The sequence below is a fragment of the Saccoglossus kowalevskii genome, chromosome 4 (assembly GCF_978046115.1).
Source record: "Saccoglossus kowalevskii chromosome 4, keSacKowa6.1, whole genome shotgun sequence".
NCBI lineage: Eukaryota > Metazoa > Hemichordata > Enteropneusta > Harrimaniidae > Saccoglossus > Saccoglossus kowalevskii.
The window spans coordinates 21,468,128-21,488,823 of NC_140644.1; the positions used below are offsets into that span (position 1 = coordinate 21,468,128).

Below are 20,696 nucleotides of genomic sequence, written 5' to 3' on the forward strand. Positions count from 1 at the left end.
TAATTAATGTTACAGCACCACATAACAAGGTTACATTTGTTTTATCACCAAGAATATGATACTCGTGATTAATTTATTACCCGGAACCTGTTCTGCTACACTACGAATTCATAAGCGTAACACTGCCCTCAACCTGGACTGTGGCACACTGGTTATATTCCATTCATTAAGCGTTGCACTGCACCAAACCTGAACCAATCACACTGGTTTATATTCAAGTAATCGTGATGCATAGCAAATTATAGTCCATCTTTATTGTTGGTAAATAGCCAACGTGACTAACCTTGAATGGCGTACTAATCATGGTGTGTACATCGCATGTTCGTGAGTTTCATGCACCCCATCATCATTGTGCAAGCGGGAAAGTGTCCACCTCATGTTGATTACTGTATATTGAGGTGTCCATACTAATATTAAAACTGAGGGTTACTGCCATATTTGAAATATACGGGTATGCGCCACTGGTTTGACTCCCACTTTTACGGCGGAGCTGAACTTTTTTAGCGCTAATCTTAAGATTATCGGTCATTTTATAAACATTTAGCGCTCACAGCATTGATCTTTCACCCGAAATCCAGATAAGTAACTCCCCCCCCCCGGGTATTGAATAAAACAAAAATGATGGCAGGGTAAGTGTCACTTGTAGAAAATGCATGGATGGTTATTATAGATTTCCGATTGCAATGTTTCGCAATATTAAAAGGCCTTCGAAACTGTATCTATATCAATGTATGACCTATATTAGTGTCTGACTGCGTCGACGATCCATTGGAACAAGCATTTCAATCGCATACAACTTGAACCCAACCAAAACTATGTATCATTTCTCACCAAAAGTATCAGAGCATTCAGGCTATTAGTGTTAAAGAATAAGTTGAACGAAAATAGTTTTTTCATCAAAAATGACAATAATATTTGCTGCAAATAGGGAAATAACTATTTTATCATAAAATGAACAAATCTGTTGCATTTTTTTTTTAATTTAACGAGATTGTCACAATATGAACAAATGTGATTGCTGATAGTTCTAAAAAAATTGAAAAAAAATAATACAGTATTTTTTTTTTACAAAAAGTGACAATAATATTCCCTAAACTAGAGAATTAAAGATATTGTCACAACATGAATTTTCATCCGAAAATTGTGTCATTACCAGGTGAGACTGGAATAAAAATCTCCCGTGGACGTTATTCGTGGAGGAGCTTCGTGTTAAAATACCTTTAAATATTTCGAAATCATGTACATGTTACCAACTTCGTATTAATATAAATTAAAAACACGCTTTTTAGTGTATTTTTAACTCAGTCAGCTGCATTTGCGCCTAGCCAGCATAGTTCTTTTGCGCAGGCTAAGAGGTGAAAAAACGATAGTCCGCAAATAAAAAAACGTGTGGGAAGCTTGGTACGGACCACCAGCTAATTGGAGAAAGATTTTACTCAGTCTAGACCCTCAGTGCAGACAACAACGAAATGTACGCGAACGGCTGAGTGTCCCGAACTAAACGCCCTCTACGTTGTCATTTTACAACACTGGCAAGCCGACAAGCATTATGGGTATCTTCTCAGACTTTGTTATCAAGCAAAAAAAAAAACTTATAACGAAACTACTTCATATTATTCTGCAATTGTATATTCAGGGAGTTAAAATGTATTCTCGGGGGCGGACATCCGGGCATTTTCACCGCCTGGCAACCCGCGGCGGTGAAAACAAAGGCCCAAAACTCGCAGAAAACGGTACCTTGGGATGATTGTTGAGACTCCTCTGAACAGTGTAACAAGATTAGCCCTACGTGTGTAACATATATAAATTTGGTTGTTCAGGGTTACTTCAAAGTTGAGTTTGTGTTGTTTTCTCGAATTTTCACCGGCTCGACCGGCGTTCCACAGCAGCGCGTCTTACAGTGGTGCGCGTCTTAGCAACGTGGAACGTCTTGTGACGTAGCTCCGCCCCCGAGGATAACATCCTGTTATTGTATTATAAGGTGGTTGAAATCTGTCAAAAGTTCTTTTTATTCCAGAACTGCCATAAGATCATTCGTTACTAACAGAAATACATATATAAATACAGACAATAATGGAAAGTCAAACTCAACCAAAGTCACATAAACACACACACACACACACACACACACAATACAGCCCTCAATCATGAGCCTAAACAGCCTGGCTTCAAAATATAATATGAAATTACGAATCTAATAAAGAAGAAAATTACAATCAAATAATTAACACATTTTACTGGATCACTGAATGAAGAATAAAACACGACACATTAAACTAAATTAATAAAAAACACAACAACAAAAAAACTCTTTTCCCTAATACCAGTCGCCCTCTATGGCGACCTTATGGACAAATGAGTGCAAACTGCCTCGCTGTACACAGACCACTTAGCATTTACGTAGTAATTTCAGCAATGCAGTTTTACATGCACCCTTTTATTGACACAATTTGTGATACAGTTTATATAGCAATGTTCATTAAATACCCCATACAGTTTAATATTACAGTTTCATGAATTACAAAATGAAAATATTTCCATATGTTACAGTACTGAGAAATAAAAGTTACAAATATTGGCAATATGTTTAATCTTAGTGAGTTTAAGACGCCGCTTAGTCCATACACCCAGATAACTAAAATACTGATAAATTGTTCAGCCTCTCATTTTGAATTTCCATAGGCGAGTTTAAATTATGGTATACGCAACTTTGCCACTCCTTTCCAACAATGCATTGTCCTATACAGCCAACTTTGCATCTAAACGGGCCCCATTTAGATTTCTATCTGGGAAGGAATCAAGCACAAGTTACATTTGGTGACAAACTAGTATGCATTTATTATGCAATGATATTGGGAACAGCAGATGACCTCGTGTCGCTTATTCGAATCCGATGTGATGCACAATCTGAATGTGATGATAATTAGGCTACCCAGAAAGTAGATGATTGTGAAATGACCACTTAGGTATTTGGCAATTATTTCATAGAGTTCATGTATATTGTGTATATTAAACTTTCATATATATTTTTTATAACAAATGGATTTCTAATATAAATATTTAATCTATTTTTCTGACTCATTTTCAATATCAAATATCGACTTTCAAAAAATCGTATTTAAAAACAAAGTCCTAATAAATTGTATTCTAGGTGGTTCTGCTCACGTGAACTCCCGGATGTTGATAACCAGAACACAAAGTTGTAAATTTTCATTCATGCAACGTAACAGCGAAAAAGTCACAGAAAAGAAGATTTGTGAAAACAGCAGGCGCAGTTTTCAGACCTAGAAGCTCGAGGAACGCATAAAGGTTCAACGAAAACATTCAAGCATGGATTTTCAATGAGAGCGATGTGTTTTCCGTCTGTAGAGGTCACCCATTGAGAAACAGGCAGGTGTAATTTCCGCTGACGTTATTTTGGTACATGTTTTTGTTGAAAAAAAACGGTAAAAGGCTGAATTTTCGGATTTTTCTTTTGAATATTCTATTTGAAGTGAAAAAGCGAATGTATAATCCACCAGAAAAATGGTCAATTTCATTGTATTTTGTTCGTGAAACGACGATGACAACTTTTAAATCTGAAATCGTCGTATGTTTACAAATACTAGTGCCGCGGTGAACAATGGGTAATATACGAGTTGTTTACATACAAAGGAACTGCAAGGACACGCCGGGTTAAACATGTCATATCGCAATTTGCATGTTAAAATTCAATCACTCAGTCTACTTCGAACGCCGTACAACCACCGACCTTCACTCATTGTTCATATATATATTTATTTAATTATTATACTTATTTATACCATTCCATTTTGTAAATATATTATGATTTTTCCCCCCTAAAGCATAAACAAGTACCACAGCTGGTTTGTTCCGGAAATGTGTTTTCCTCATTAAAATATGTCCGCCCTTGAAAAAAATCCATTATGTACAGCTATTTTTGATTCTGGTTTTTTTTTTAGCTGGTTGACCTTGGATTTTTTTTTTGTATTTTTAGTATTTCTTCTATTGTACTTTATTCAATATCTTAGTTCTTATTGCTTAATTTAAATCTATGTTCATTTTCTATTTCATCTAACCATCACATTTTTCCAAAAACTATTTACCTAATTAACATGCTGTTTTTTTTGTTATTATTATTACTTGAAGGTATTTAATTTTACTAATGAAGTATATATCAGCAAAAATTAAATTCAATGATAAAAATGTTTTTTCTATAGTTACATGTGGTTTATGACAAAATCAGTTAAAATAAATTACCTGAATTGAGTTTTTATAAGCAAAATTAAAATACACCATTTAATAGCTAATATAAAATAAACCCTCATTATTGTGGATTTATTATTAGAGTAATGATATATTGACATTGCTACAGTATTTGCTCTATTAGTAGTATATGCTTTTTATGTAAATTACAGAAATATTTTTATGATAGATATGATATTTCAAATTCACTATACAAATGGAACTTTTGGTTTACATGTGCTTCTATTAGAGATGTTGTTTTAATAGAGCAAATACTATGATAAAAAACTGTTTTTTATTTGTTTTTAATGCTTTCTAATTTCAACCTAATATTTTGTACCTTTTTAAATTTTAATTCACTTCATAATTGTTTTTCAGGAGTTCAGAGAAATGACATAAAGAAGTCTTCTTGCAAGAAAATGAGATATTATTTTGTTTGTGCATGGACAGATATTAATATAGTATTCAATGAGGAAGGATTTAGTTAATGATTAATCTACATACTTTGATAGATGTATATCATGGCATATCAAAGTATATTACTGTTAGGTCGGTCATTTCACAAAGTTACGCAGCCATGGAAGCTATTTAGGGCTGCCAAGTTTAGAAGTTATTTTTCCTTTCCCGGAGCTATCCATGGAAACCAGCAAGCATTTAGGAAGAATTCACAGTTTGCTATCACGTTGACATGTACAGCATTGACCCTCTCCTTGTCAATTAAAAGATATTCAGATACTAATTCTGCATTTTGCAATGGCCAAACTATAATCAAGACAAATAAAGTTGCCAAAACAAAAAGAAATATAATTACAAAAACATACAGGAGTCTTTATAAATACCTAACTCTGTGTATGCGTTTCCTACGATTGCTTCTAACATTTTTGCCTCTGTACTGCATATTTCCTTGGACTTTAGTTTTTCCCAGTTTTAAACAAAAATGGTTGCGCTACCTACTCTTTGCTGTGGAATGTTCTGGCCCTACTTTTATCAAATTAGGCCAGTGGTCAAGCACACGTCGTGATCTCTTTTCGCAAGAATTCTGTGATTGCTTCTCCAAACTGCACAACAATGCCCCACCACACTCATGGTTTTTCACTAAGAAGAAATTAGAGAAATCATTTGGAAACAAATGGAGAGATATATTTGTGAAGATTGATAATAAAAGACAGGCTGTTAGATCTGGGTGTATAGGGCAAGTATACAAGGCATATATGAAACCTGACAGTATTCCTGATGAGCACCTAGTTGAAGAAATTCTAGAAGAAATTGATGATTCTGATGCACCTGATTTTTTTGAAGGTTGGTTTTCAAAGTTGCACACTGAGGAACCAATATGGTCTCAGATGCCAGCCTTATACCAAAGAAATGTCAAATGAATTTGAACCAGTCGAAAAAATTATGTATCCTCTAACGGATCTCACAGCTCTGACTCCCTGTTGTCAGATGACGCTTAAATGCTGCATATCAAAAAATACCAAGATATATTTTTAGATTATTGTCAGTTATCTTTTCTGAGTGTCTGAGGCTGGAATCTGAGGCTGGCTTCAAGCTGAGCTTTAGTCTTGGAGGAGGTACAACTTGCATAATTGTGAAGAAATTAAACAAATGACATTTGCATAACTAGCCTGAAATCACAGTTACTAGAAAGCACGGTGAAATTAATTGAATGAGAGCTCTGATTGTAATTTATGTGCAAGATTCTGCATGAAATGTCTTTTTTTTGTGATGATTTTAAACAGCAAAGATATAATTAATCAATGATATGTTTGTAATTACAGTGGCCCCTCGCTAAGTCGCGCCTCGGTAAGTCGCGATTCGGCTAAGTCGCGGGTACTTGGATGGCTCCCAAAATTTCTATTGTTGTTTTGACGCTGTCAGAACTTTTCCCGAAAAACTGAGAGAAATTATCTATGAAGGTGGTTATTTTGACGAACATGTTTATAATTGCGATGAAACTGGTTTATTTTGGAAGCTGTTACCGTAGAAGTCGCAAGCAACAGCAAGCGGCCCACATAATATCAGACACAAACAAAATAATCAACGCAATGATTACAGCAAACATAATCATGATTTTATTCGAATACTGCCTGACACATGTGATGATACATCAATTAACTAAACCGAGGGTTTATATGTGCTTTTTATATGTTTTTCAATGCACGACCTCCCTCTTTCACGACGTCCCTCGGTAAGTCGCGGCCCTCGATAAGTCACGGTTTTTGCTTGGATCCCAACACCCGCGACTTAGCGAGGGGCCACTGTATTATACTTAATTTCTACCCAAAGCCTTCCATACCCCTCAGTACATACACATTTTTTTCTAAACTTTCTTTGATTTTACTATTATATTCTTATACAATATTAACTAGCAGTAATAGTTTTTTCTTAGTATCCTGATTTGTTGTTGTGTTCCAGCCTCATTCCCTAGTTCACTGTATCAGAATTTGATTTTCATATGCTTAAATAGCAATTGCCCATTTCCCTAGAGCATTAAATAAGCTGCATAGCTGATAACAAGTGATATGCCAAGGCCATTCTTTTATAGCACCTGTGGGCAATTTCATTGCATTCTTGAATATTTTCATGGAAATGTCCATTATTTTTTGTTGTTGAAAAAATAATTTTAATAAAATTGGTAGTTTACATAATTTGATCATAAGTTTATAAGTACATTTATGTAATAGCATTTAGTTTAATTATATACACTGGTGTATAGTAAAAAAACTGAACAGTAAAGTTTCTTTAAACCTATCTTATAGGACTGGAGGTTCTTGGATTTGGTCGAATGTTTGGTGCCCGTGACAAAGAACTGGATCGAGCAGAGAAAGATAGAAAAGTCAAGAAGAAAGAAAAATTGTTGGCGGATGAGAATAGTTTTAATCCACAGGAAAGAAGTGACCAGTCAAATGATCTACAAGATAAACCGAAAAGTGATAATAGTAAGAAATAAAATATAAATAACAATAAATATATTGGGAAAAATAAAATTCAAAATAAAGGGCAATTACTTATTAAAGATGAGTATAGGAAAAATGTCTGATAATAAACAGTGGCTAACTGAACTTGATGGTGCTGCAAGATTTAATGAAAATAATGTGTGCACTCTACCGTTTGTTTGTTTAATGTTAGGGAACTTATAACCCCTAGGTATCATGTTGTATTTGCAATCCTTTCTGTGGAAGTAAATTTCTAAATATTTATGTATGAAGAACTGACTATAAACAAAAAAACAACTACGTAATATTTAAGAGGCTTTAAAAATGATGAAACAGATGTTTTAACACCAATCCCAATCTTCCATTGTAAATTGGTACCATACATGTTTCTACATGATTTCATGTGTTGTTTACGTGATATGTTAAGCTGCAAAAAGCTATATTCACTATACTACACATTGTCACTTGAGTTGAAGGTCATGCCCTGTTAAATGTCAGGGCTGTGTTGTTGATAAACATGTCAAGGTTTACCTATTCAAATGCTATCCTTATTGTATTTAAATAGATTTCATATTGGATGAAGATGACTTAGATGGATTGATTCCAGTTGCTATTAAGGTACATGTTTTGTATCTACAAAAAAGTAATATTGGATAAGTAAATATCGAGTGGAATACTAATACTTAATGGTTTATATTTATTTTGGAAATTTTCCAACAAAATTCATTCTTTCCTGTCCTTGAAAAAATACCATGGGAGTATTGTGATAAATACTGACTGATTGTTGTTTGGCTGACCATTATACTGTGTGCTGACTATGCTGGGAAAGTCTGTGTTCTCTGTTTTCGCTACAATGATTTTCATATGTGGATAATGCTCAGCCGATTATCATTTCTGCATTTTACCTTGAACTCTTAGGAGAAAGTGATTATATTACAGAGCCCATATGCTAGCAACAAAAGGATTGGCAAATTTAATTTTTGTTCTGAAAAAATATTTTCTATCAAATTATATAACGTTATGCTCATTGCTAATTTTAGGGAATGTTCTAAAAATATTTATCTTCCATTTTCATTGATCATTCCCTTGAAGTTGAACAGGCTGGAATAATTGTCCCCACTTCCAATTAAGACATACACACATCTGGTATAATACTTTTATTTGGCTTACAGTTATTAGCGCAATATGTTGCATATTCCATATTTTGCATAGTGATGTTTTATATTGCCATACTCTGCTTTTCTGACATAAAAAACAATGCCTATAATCTGTTTATTATTTTTATCTGATTATTATAGGTTGTCCATCCAGGAGTGTATAGAAATGTTTCTAGAGATTTGAAATTATTATATTTTATGGCAAATTTACTTAGTTACATACCTGGATTGAGTTATTTGAGTCTAAGAGAAGTTGTTGAAGAGTTTGAAGGCCTGCTCACTAGACAGGTAATTATAAGTCATGGGTGTACCTGCTATAAAATTGTAGAATAGTTATGACTGATTTGCATATCAATGGAGGATAACTTGATTGTTTGTATGTACCGTATTATTGTTTCAAAGCTACTGGTTAAGTGTTATATGTATTGTTTGGTGCAATTGTCTTGTAGTTACCTGCTCTCTTCTAAAAGTGTGACTGGTAAAGTATGAATGATCATATGTAAATTAACCTTGCTTAAATAGAACTAAGTGCACCCTTTTAAAGCAACACAAGTTGTTTTTATTATTTACAGTAAAAGATAGTATAGTTTAAACTTTGTCCCAAAAAACAAATTTAATTTGTGAGTAAACAAAAATCAGGGTATTATGTGGCAGGGGAAATTTATCGACATGGACTTAAGTCACAGTAACTTTTTAGCTCCGCTGTCGACTTTGTCGAGCGGAGCTTATCATATGAGTGATTGTCCTTCGTCGTCCGTGTCAATGTTTTACTTTTTCGACTTCTTCTTGAAAACTACAAGCCTGAATGCTTTAATACTTGGTGTATATGTACCTTGGGTAGACCTCTCTCAGATTTGTTCATTTCATGATGATATCTTCAATTCTCTAATTTTGGTGAATATTTTTGTCATTTTTGGTAAAAAGTGATATTTTCAACTTCTTGTTAAAGACCGCAAGTCCAATTGCTTTGATATTACATATATAGGTACTACATGTGGACCTCTCTCAGATTTGTTCATTTTGTAATGATATCTTTAATTCTCTAATTTTGGTGAATATTTTTGTCATTTTTGGTAAAAAGTGATATTTTCGACTTCTTGTTGAAAACCGCAAGTCCAATTGCTTTGATATTACATACATAGGTACTACCGGGGGTACATGTGGACCTCTCTCAGATTTGCTCATTTTGTAATGATATCTTTAATTTCCTAATTTTGGTGAATATTTTTGTCATTTTTGGTAAAAAGTGATATTTTTGACTTCTTGTTGAAAACCGTAAGTCCAATTGCTTTGATATATTATACATATAGGTACTACATGTGGACCTCTCTCAGATTTGTTTATTTTCTAATGATATCTTCTGTTCTTTAATTGCCATGTGCATTGCTAACAGCGGAGCTATCTCAGCCGACAGGCTGCTTGTTGTACAATTTAATCATTGCCGAATGCCTTCAAATATTGTTTCTGGGAGTGAAAATTTAACAATATACAGTAAATTTTCTTATAGACATATTGTGTATTGATTTTACAGATTGATCTAAGATATGAAGCTAAAAACTTAGAAAGATTCAATGTTAATTTTAGTGATGTAAGCTGTGTGAAATTTCCAAAACCAATCCGACCGTATGTTAGGAAAGATGTGATGGTGGAGACATATGAGGTAAATATTCACTTATTATACCTAACATTCAAATGTATCAGAAAATATACTTTTCCAATGTTTGGAGCTGAGTACAATTTGTTTCATTAGATAAATTTTCAAGCAAGGACATTTTAGTGCAATTGCATCAATCCTCTCAATAGATTGTATTTATCTATGTTCTCACAAGATCTTGTAAACCTTCCATCTCATATATGCACCTATTCTTAATCTGTGAAGGCTGTCATATGTTAAGACCTGCCATTAGCATAATGATGTTATAAATTATTTGATGGTGTATGTTTTTTTATAACAGGAAGGTGAATGCATATCCAAATATTTGAATGATAATGAGAATAGTAGTGAAGAACTGAGAAATAAATTAGCTGATATGGCTATTGATGCACTTTTGAAGATGGTGAGTGTTTTAAATGTTACATCATGATAGTAAAACAGTATTTCAAAATACATTTTGCATGCATGACACTATGTATCAAATACTCTCATTGGTTTTAAAGTACAATAACAGAATAATGTCATAATAGTCAAAACTGCAACATGGTAGATCTTGATACAAACTAGGTTCAGTTTGTTTAGGTTCTGTCCTCTCATTCCCATGTTCCACTCCATACATTTGTACCTGCAGACTTGGACACCATGATTTTAGGTCTGTTAGTATAGAAAATAGTGTTGCAAAGCCACGATAAAAGCATGCATCTACATGATGCATACATTGGCTAAAGTTTTTGCTATGTGTAATACATGTACCCCCAGTACTTAATGCTGGTACTGATTGTAGACAATGTATCACTTCATGACCTTAGCAGTCTGATTGGTCATTGATCTGTGGGGTTGCATACTAATTCACTTAATGTTAATTCCTGTAGGTTTTTGTCGACAACTTTGTACATGCTGATTTACATCCTGGTAATATTCTAGTACATGGAGCAAGTGACTTCAATCCACAACAGGAGAATATAATGACATTGGTTGATATATGTGATACTGTCATCATCAATGTCAAACCAGTGCCATGTCCTGTCAAGTTAATTCTGTTAGACACTGGTATTACTTCAGAACTAGAAGAAGAAGACAGATGGAACTTTGAAGGTGTTTTCACTGCTGTTGTGTTAGGAGATGTAAGTGGTATAATAATCATTTTGTAGTTAATGAGGATTGCTTGTGGTATATTATGTGAAGTATAACATACTGCACTCTCTATATTTTAATGGGGAACCGCTCAATCCCATGGATTGTATCAAAGAACCATGGGATACTATTGTTTATATTGTTAACAAAGTTAGTCTGTCTTTTGTTATCCATTGTAATTTTAATCCAGAAAGTAAATTTGTTGTGAGATTAGGCTTAACTGGAAGGTGCCCCTTTAATGATTTTAATTTTTGTGAATAATTATGAACTTAAAGATTTATAATGAAGTAGCACCAACCAGTTCCTCCAGTAAAAATATGCCACTACCTACCCGGTATATCTTGATACCAGATTTAACCTCGTGCTCAGAGTGTTGTTTTTGTCACATCTTCAAAACTATCTGCCTGATCTTATTCTACAATTGGTTAAAATTACGATTTGAGCACACAAACCAATGTGCGAGTATGTATGAATGCAAACTATTTTGAATCTAGGTTGATTAATTATTTTTGAAGAAAAAACAAACATGTAGACATATCTTGGAACATAAACATGTAGGTAGCACTGTACTTCAACTGAACGAGCTGACTATCTCAGTCTGTGCTATATTATTAGTCCCCGTTCGGACGTGCCCTGTGTGCGTCCGTGCCCCTTTAAGGTATGATGATGCTTTGAGGTGTGTAATGAGCTCGGATTATCTATGTGTAAATATTATATCTTGATATTACCGGTACTGTAAAATCTGTATTAGAAGCCGCATCCCTAATAAAAGTCTCATCCATTTGTTTTGAATAATTGAGAACCAAAAATTCATCATTTCTCATATGTGTGGATGCTCTGTTGCATTATACCATTTTAATAGAAGCCACAGTTTCTAATACAGATTTTACAGTACTTTATTTAGTTAATTTTATTCATATTTCATCACAGGGAGAAAAGGTAGCTGATCTTTTCCTTCATCATGCTTGTGCCAAAGAGTGTGAAGATGTGGACAAATTCAAAAAAGAAATGTCAACATTAGTGAGAGAAGCAACCAAAAACACGCTCAATCTTAGCAAGGTTTGTTGATTTTTATTTTTAACTCTAATGGACGGCATACGTACATTGTTGCTAAATATTTTTAGGCTGTCATACCTTTTAATTGATGTACTAAACAGCATTTCAAGACAGCAACCATTTTGTACAGTTGTTGTTCACTGTTTGTATCGTAGTCAGATGTTAATATCAGCATGTTGGTGGTGTTTAAATGTATGGCTATTATTTGACCATAAATTAATTTACAGGGTTAAGGAGGATCTCCAATCAACTGCTTGATGTTCACTTTAAGGTGGCTGGACAGCTTGGTGTGTAAACAGAATATCATCAAGCAGTCCATCCATCCTTGCAGTTAACATTCATTTCTACAAACTGATAGTGTGATATTAGTATATTGAGGCACTGAACGCTGATACACAAGGGATATCCCGTACCACAGCGAAAAACCATCCATAGATGTATGCGTTTCATCTCTTATACAATGTATATATAAATGACCTGAACTGTGTGTTTTACAAATAGTTAATGAGTAAATTTGTGCTACCCCGTAGTTATCTAATCCATCACTTCTGCTAAGGCAAGCAGATTTATCATACCATATCAATGTGGTTATGTGTATTTGTTGTTTTTCTTAACTTATCTCGTAATTTGTTTAGGGAATTTAGTAGTAACAATGTTGAGTGTACTTTAATAGTTTATTACAGTAACAATGTGTTATGTCTAGTTTTTGACCTGCAGTTCAGTTTTTTGTCTACAGTTCAGAGTAAAGCAAGCAGTGAATAGAAACACTCTCTGGAGGATAACATGAGGTCACCTTGTATTGCTTGTCTATAGAGGTGGTTGATACAAGTGATGTCATGAGCTAGTATTATCCACAAACCGAAGGTGAATGGATAATACAGCCCATTACGCAACAAGTATCGACCACCTCAATGAATAATTGATATTAGGTGCTAACCTTTTTATCAAATGACCAATTCAAAAAATAACACCAGCTGTCGATGGTTATTGATTTTTATGTTACCATTTTATCAATATCTTTTTGAAATAAACTTTCAGTTGATATTACGAGTCGGTCATTGCATCATTTGAGAAATTGTTGTTATCTGACATTCTTGTATTGCTGCAATAAAAATGGTGCCACTGCACGTCTCGTCTTCCTTCGCATACTGTTCAAACACTGTTATTATGATGACCTTTTACCGTTAATTTTGTGATGTTCACCATATCAACTAACAATATTTCATGCTAATCATTACTACTGAAGGATAGGCACTATAAGTCATGTGAAACTCGCACATGCAAGTTTAACAGCAGTTTTAAGGATATAAAATTTTCATATTCAAGTTTATCCTCCTACATGTACGTTTCTCATCTTTAAATGTCTTACAGGTTAATGTTGGTGAACTATTAAGAAGTGTATTCTCATTACTTATAGAACACAAGGTTAGTGTAAAACTACGTATCATCATTTAAAATGTGGTCAGAGAGGTGCTTGTTGATACAACTCTGTGATCAACTATGAAAGGAGTCGTATAGCTATTGAATTTCATTTTTACTGCCAATTAGGCCAGACTTTTTTTATTCCTTGTTTCTTGAGTTTTTATAAGGCAATTTTTTTGAGGAGGGCGGGAAAAAAAATAAAATTAATTCTTTTTTTCCATTAGATTTGTGTGATTCTCAAAGAATTGTAAGTAAGATCATTGATCGGAGAGAAGAAATGAAATAAAATTTTGTTCCATGTATAACCTTGTTTCTCATCTGCGCGAGACTTCGGTACTTTGATCATGACACTCCCACGAAAATGCAACTTGGATTTGTTATGCGACGGGCGGTAAAAAAATGAAAATAAAATAATATTTTTTTAGCATTTACAAGTCGGCGGGCGCGAGGAATTACGCTGAAATAAAATTTTATTTTTATTTTATTTTCGACTCCTGTTCATTCAGCGGGTTCGCGAAACAAGGGATAATAAAAGTCTGGTCTTATCTAAAATCAGGAGACCGTTGACATGTATACTGTTTAACTTTTAGGTGAAACTCGAGAGCAATTTTGCCTCTATGGTTCTGGCTATCATGGTATTGGAAGGCCTAGGAAGATCACTAAATCCAAATCTAGACATAATGGCAGCTGCAAAAGCAGTATTATTGCCATAATTTAATTTGCAATATGTTCAGCTTTTGTATTTGGTGATGCAGACCTAACAGCCTCTACTCCGTCTATTCTTGTTTAAATAACATGTATTCTATACCACTGCCATCTTTTCAATACTTTGTCTGAAATAATAATTCCAAGCTTGTAAGGTATTAGTGGCTAAAATGTCTGTTGATGTTTCCACAATCTTGCAATCTTTAACAAACACCTGCAATGCAAGCAATGCAGTCAGTTTATCGCTAGACTTTGGCCTAGATTTACTGGTCTGATAGCATTACCACTGCCAAAAACTTAAACATTAAATGTGTTACAGTTAAATTTCTTTATTGATGTTCTTAATAGATGTGAATATATATTTTAAGAGTCACTATGAAATAGTGGACCATGCTGCTTGATTTATTTGACCTTGAAAACAAATCTGTAATATTGTTTTTTATTTTATACCGATAATTAAAAATCTTATTGAAATTAATATACCCTATTTTGTCTGTGTTATCTTTATGATAGCTAGTCTGTACTGTAAAATTTTCATGAAATTTACTTGCTGATAAATAAGATTCCTGTTTTTAGCTCCGCTGTTGACAAAGTCGACACAGCAGAGCTGTTCATATTACTGATTGTTCGTCGTCGCCAGCGTCCGTCGCCGTCAACTTTACAATTTCAACTTCTTCTTCGAAACCGCAAGTCAGAATTTTTTCAAATTTGATGTGCAAGTACCTTGGATGGTTCTTTCTCAGATTTATTCATTTCATGTCAAAATCTCAAATTCTCTTATTTTGGTGAATATTTTTGTCATTTTTGGTAAAAAGTGATATTTTTGACTTCTTGTTAAAAACAGCAAGACCAATTGCTTTGATATTATGTATATTATACATATATAGGTACTACATGTGGACCACTTACAGATTTGTTCATTTCATGATGATATCTTCAATTCTCTAATTTTTAGTCCCCGTTCGGACGAAGTCAGAAAACGAGGACTTATAATTCGGTCTCCGTCCGTGTGTTCGTGCGTCCGTCCGAGGTCATATCTCAGAGTCCTTTGGACCGATTCCGTTCATTCTTTGCATGTGCCTAGTACTTTATGTGGGACATCTGCACATGCAGTGGTTTAGCGATTCGATTCAAAATGGCCGACTGGCAGCCATCTTGTTTTTTGAAAATGTTGTATTTTGGACATGCTTTGTCAGTTTTCATTCAAACTTAGTACATAAATTATACATGTTAGGATACATGTCCATGATGATTTATTTCACAATTGGATCGAAGATGGCCGACTGGCAGCCATCTTGTTTTTTGAAAATGTCGTATTTTGGACATGCTTTGTCAATTTTCATTCAAATTTAGTACATAGATCATACATGTTAGGATACATGTCCCCGACCGTCCGTGAGTTCCTGAGTCTGTCTGTCTGTCCGTCCGACCGTCCGTATGTCCGTCTGTCCGTGCGTCAGTCTATCCAATGTCATATTTCAGAATCCTGTGGACCGATTCCGTTCATTCTTTGCATGTGCCTCGTACCTTATGTGGGACATATACACATGCAGTGGTTTAGCGATTTGATTCAAAATGGCCGACTGGCAGCCATCTTGTTTTTTGAAAATGTTGTATTTTGAACATGCTTTGTCAGTTTTCATTCAAATTTAGTACATAGATCATGCATGTTAGGATACATGTCCCCAACCGTCCATGAGTTCCTGAGTCTGTCCGTCCGACCGTGCGTCCGTGTGTCCGTGCGTCAGTCTATCCGTCATATTTCAGAATCCTGTGGGCCGATTCCGTTCATTCTTTGCATGTGTCTAGTACCTTATGTGGGACATATGCACATGCAGTGGTTTAGCGATTCGATTCAAAATGGCCGACTGGCAGCCATCTTGTTTTTGTTTTTTATGCGGTATCTTGGACGTGCTCTGTCAGTTTTCATTCAAATTTGGCACATACATGTACTTTATACATGTTAGGATTCATGTCCATGACAATTTGTTTCAAAATCAGGTCAAGGATGGCCGATTGACAGCCATCTGACTTTTTGGCCTTACTACTATATTTCCACAATTTATGTACCATTTTCATTCGTATTTGGCACATACATCATACATATCAGTGTGTTTCATAATCAAATCAAAGATGGCTGAATAACGGCTGTTTTTATTTTGGCCATATTACTATGACACGAAACTCGTGTTTTGATGTAAATAAACATTCTGTTGTATACGCCACTTGGAACTCGCGACAACCCCTCCGCTTTAATATGACGAGCACAAAGAGAATTTAACGGGGACTGTGTCATTTTCAATGACCTGTGCTTAATATTTTTGTCATTTTTAGCTTCGCTGTCGACTTTGTCGAGCGGAGCTTATCATATGAGTGATTGTCCGTCGTCGTCCGTGTCAATGTTTGAAAGGAGTCTTTGCAGTTAGTGTGTCGGTATGTATGTGTGTGTGTGTGTGTGTGTGTGTCCGCCTGTTCCACTGATATCTCAAGAACCATACATCAGTTTTTGATGAAACTTGGTTCATAGATGCTCTGGGCCAATGCGTAGATTTGATTAGGTTTTGGTAAAAATCCATGCATATTAATTACCTAATTTGCATGATAATTAGCTGATTGTTAGCTGTTCCATGACTGTTCCACTGATATCTAAAGAACCACTCATTGGATTTTGATGAAACTTGGCACACAGATGCTCCAAACTAATGTGCAGATTTGATTAGTTTTGGGTAAAAATCTGTCCAATATTAATTACCTAATTTGCATAATGATTAATAAATTTTCGGCTTTTCCACTGATATCTCAGGTACTAATCATCACATTTCAATAAAACTTGGTACATAGATGTCATAGGACACTGCCCAAACCTCATAGTTTTTAGGGTATTATCAGTACATATTAATTACCTAATTTGCATAATTACAAATTTTCAGCTTTTGATATTTCAAGTAGTAATCATCACATTTCAATGAAATTTGGTACATAGATGTCATAGGACACTGCACAGACCTGATAGTTTTTAGGGTAATATCAGTACATATTAATTACCTAATTTGCATAATTAATTAAATTTCAGCTTTTGATATTTCAAGTAGTAATCATCACATTTCAATGACACTTGGTACATAGATGTCATAGGACACTGAACAGATCTGATAGTTTTTAGGGTAATACGAGTACATATTAATTACCTAATTAGCATAATTAATTAATTTTCAGCTTTTGATATTTCAAGTAGTAATCATCACATTTCAATGAAATTTGGTACATAGATGTCATAGGACACTGCACAGACCTGATAGTTTTTAGGGTAATATCAGTATGTATTAATTAGCTAATTTGCATAATTAATTAATTTTCAGCTTTTGATATATCGAGCAGTAATCATCATATTTCAATGAGACTTGCTACATAAATCTTCTAGGATTATGCAGAGACCTGATTAGTTTTAATTGGATATTAATTACCTAATTTGCATAATGTTCCACTGATATATAAAGAACCACAAATTGGATTTTAATGAAACTTTTAAAGAGAACTAAGCAGAAACCCAATTAGTTTTTGGTAAATATTTATGCTTATTAATCACCTAATTAATATAATTAATTAACACTGATACCTCAATTACTGATCATCACATTTGAATAAAATTTGGTACATAAATGCTCTAGGACAACAGACAGGCCTGATTAATTTTGGGTTAAAATTTGTTCATATGAATTCTCTAATTAGCATAATAATTCATAATTTTTTTGTTCTGTTCTGTTCATATTAGTTACCTGATTTACATGATTAGTTTTCAGCTTTTCCATCAATATCTCATGTACAAGTAATTTTGAATTAATTTTTAATGTGTCTTCAATACTCTCAGCACACAGGAGTTCTTTCTAAGCTTTCTTTGATTTACTTTTTCGACTTCTTCTTGAAAACTACAAGCCTGAATGCTTTGATACTTGGTGTATATGTACCTTAGGTAGATCTCTCTTAGGTTTGTTCATTTCATGTTGATATCTTCAATTCTCTAATTAGCTCCGCTGTCGACTTTGTCGAGCTGAGCTTATCATATGAGTGATTGTCCGTCGTTGTCCGTGTCAATGTTTTACTTTTTCAACTTCTTCTTGAAAACTACAAGCCTGAATGCTTTGATACTTGGTGTATATGTACCTTGGGTAGACCTCTCTTAGATTTGTTCATTTCATGATATCTTCAATTCTCTAATTTTGGTGAATATTTTTGTCATTTTTGGTAAAAAGTGATATTTTCGACTTCTTGTTAAAGACCGCAAGTCAAATTGCTTTGATATTACATATATAGGTACTACATGTGAACCTCTCTCAGATTAGTTCATTTTGTAATGATATTTTTAATTATCTAATTTTGATGAATATTTTTGTCATTTTTGGTAAAAGTGATATTTTCGACTTGTTAAAAACCACAATCATTTATGGTGAAAAATGATATTTTTGAATCCTTGTTGAAAACAGCAAGTCCCATTGCATTGATACTATGCATATTGTTCATTTTCTAATGATATCTTCTGTTCTTTAATTGAAATATGCAGTGTTGGTAAAAAGTGATATTTTCGACTTCTTGTTGAAAACCGCAAGTCCGATTGTTTTTATTAGCTCCGCTGTCAACTTTGTCGAGCTGAGCTTATCATATGAGTGATTGTCCTCCGTCGTCCGTGTCAATGTTTTACTTTTTAGCTCCGCTGTCGACTTTGTTGAGCGGAGCTTATCATATGAGTGATTGTCCGTCGTCGTCGTCCGTGTCAATGTTTTACTTTTTCAACTTCTTCTTGAAAACTACAAGCCTGAATGCTTTGATACTTGGTGTATATGTACCTTGGGTAGACCTCTCTTAGATTTGTTCATTTCATGATATCTTCAATTCTCTAATTTTGGTGAATATTTTTGTCATTTTTGGTAAAAACTGATATTTTCGACTTCTTGTTAAAAACCGCAAGTGCAATTGCTTTGATATTACATCTGTAGGTACTACATGTGGACCTCTCTCAGATTTGTCAATTTTGTAATGATATCTTTAATTCTTTAATTTTGGTGAATATTTTTGTCATTTTTGGTAAAAACTGATATTTTCGACTTCTTGTTAAAAACCGCAAGTCCAATTGCTTTGATACTACATATATAGGTACTACATGTGGACCTCTCTCAGATTTGTCAATTTTGTAATGATATCTTGAATTCTTTAATTTTGGTGAATATTTTTGTCATTTTTGGTAAAAACTGATATTTTCGACTTCTTGTTAAAAACCGCAAGTCCAATTGCTTTGATACTACATATATAGGTACTACATGTGGACCTCTCTCAGATTTGTTCATTTCGTGATGATATCTTCAATTCTCTAATTTTGGTGAATATTTTTGTCATTTTTGGTAAAAACTGATATTTTCGACTTCTTGTTAAAAACCGCAAGTGCAATTGCTTTGATATTACATATATAGGTACTACATGTGGACCTCTCTCAGATTTGTTCATTTTGTAATGATATCTTTAATTCTCTAATTTTGGTGAATATTTTTGTCATTTTTTGGTGAAAAGTGATATTTTCGACTTCTTGTTAAAAACCACAAGTCCGATTGCTTTGATATTACATATATAGGTACTACATGTGGACCTCTCTCAGATTTGTTCGTTTTGTGATGATATCTTCAATTCTCTAATTAATTTATTTTGGTGAATATTTTTGTAATTTTTGGTAAAAAGTGATATTTTCGACTTCTTGTTAAAAACTGTAAGTCCGATTGCTTTGATACTATTCATATTGTTCATTTTCTAATGATGTCTTCACTTCTTTAATTGAAATGTGCATTGCTAACAGCGGAGCTATCTCAGCCGATAGGCTGCTTGTTCGACTTCTTCTTGAAAACTACAAGCCTGAATGCTTTGATACTCGGTGTATATGTACCTTGGGTAGACCTCTCTCAGATTTGTTCATTTTGTAATGATATCATCAATTCTCTAATTTTGGTGAATATTTTTGTCATTTTTGGTAAAAAGTGATATTTTCGACTTCTTGTTAAAAACCGCAAGTCAAATTGCTTTGATATTACATATATAGGTACTACATGTGGACCTCTCTCAGATTTGTTCATTTTGTGATGATATCTTCAATTCTCTAATTTGAGTGAATATTTTTGTCATTTTTGGCAAAAAGTGATATTTTTTGACATCTTGTTAAAAACCACAAGTCCAATTGCTTTGATATTATTACATATATAGGTACTACATGTACATGTGAACCTCTCTCAGATTTGTTCATTTTGTAATGATTTCTTTAATTATCTAATTTTGGTAAATATTTTTGGTAAAAAGTGATATTTTCTTCTTGTTAAAAACCACAATCATTTATGGTGAAAAATGATATTT

The 20,696-nt window shown here is 33.8% G+C and overlaps 1 protein-coding gene, 1 long non-coding RNA gene and 1 other non-coding gene across 3 annotated transcripts; 2 read left to right on the top strand and 1 right to left on the bottom strand.

The window, feature by feature from the left end:
- Positions 1–2,407: 2,407 nt before the first annotated feature.
- LOC146747185 (uncharacterized) lies at positions 2,408–3,758 on the bottom strand. The gene is made up of 2 exons (XR_014929100.1): positions 3,651–3,758; positions 2,408–2,786 (listed from the first exon to the last, which is right to left on the bottom strand). It is a non-coding gene; the product is annotated as an uncharacterized LOC146747185 (long non-coding RNA).
- Positions 3,157–14,787, top strand: LOC100377337 (putative aarF domain-containing protein kinase 2). Its single transcript, XM_085497952.1, has 11 exons — positions 3,157–3,390; positions 4,624–5,544; positions 7,005–7,184; positions 7,747–7,799; positions 8,480–8,626; positions 9,870–9,998; positions 10,294–10,395; positions 10,865–11,116; positions 12,057–12,185; positions 13,554–13,607; positions 14,195–14,787. Exons 2-11 carry the CDS (start codon positions 4,758–4,760, stop codon positions 14,315–14,317), a joined length of 1,956 nt encoding a protein of 651 aa, XP_085354078.1. The 5' UTR covers positions 3,157–3,390; positions 4,624–4,757; the 3' UTR covers positions 14,318–14,787.
- Positions 12,436–12,524, top strand: Mir4835 (microRNA mir-4835). Its single transcript, NR_038799.1, has one exon. It is a non-coding gene; the product is annotated as a microRNA mir-4835 (primary transcript).
- Positions 14,788–20,696: the final 5,909 nt, after the last annotated feature.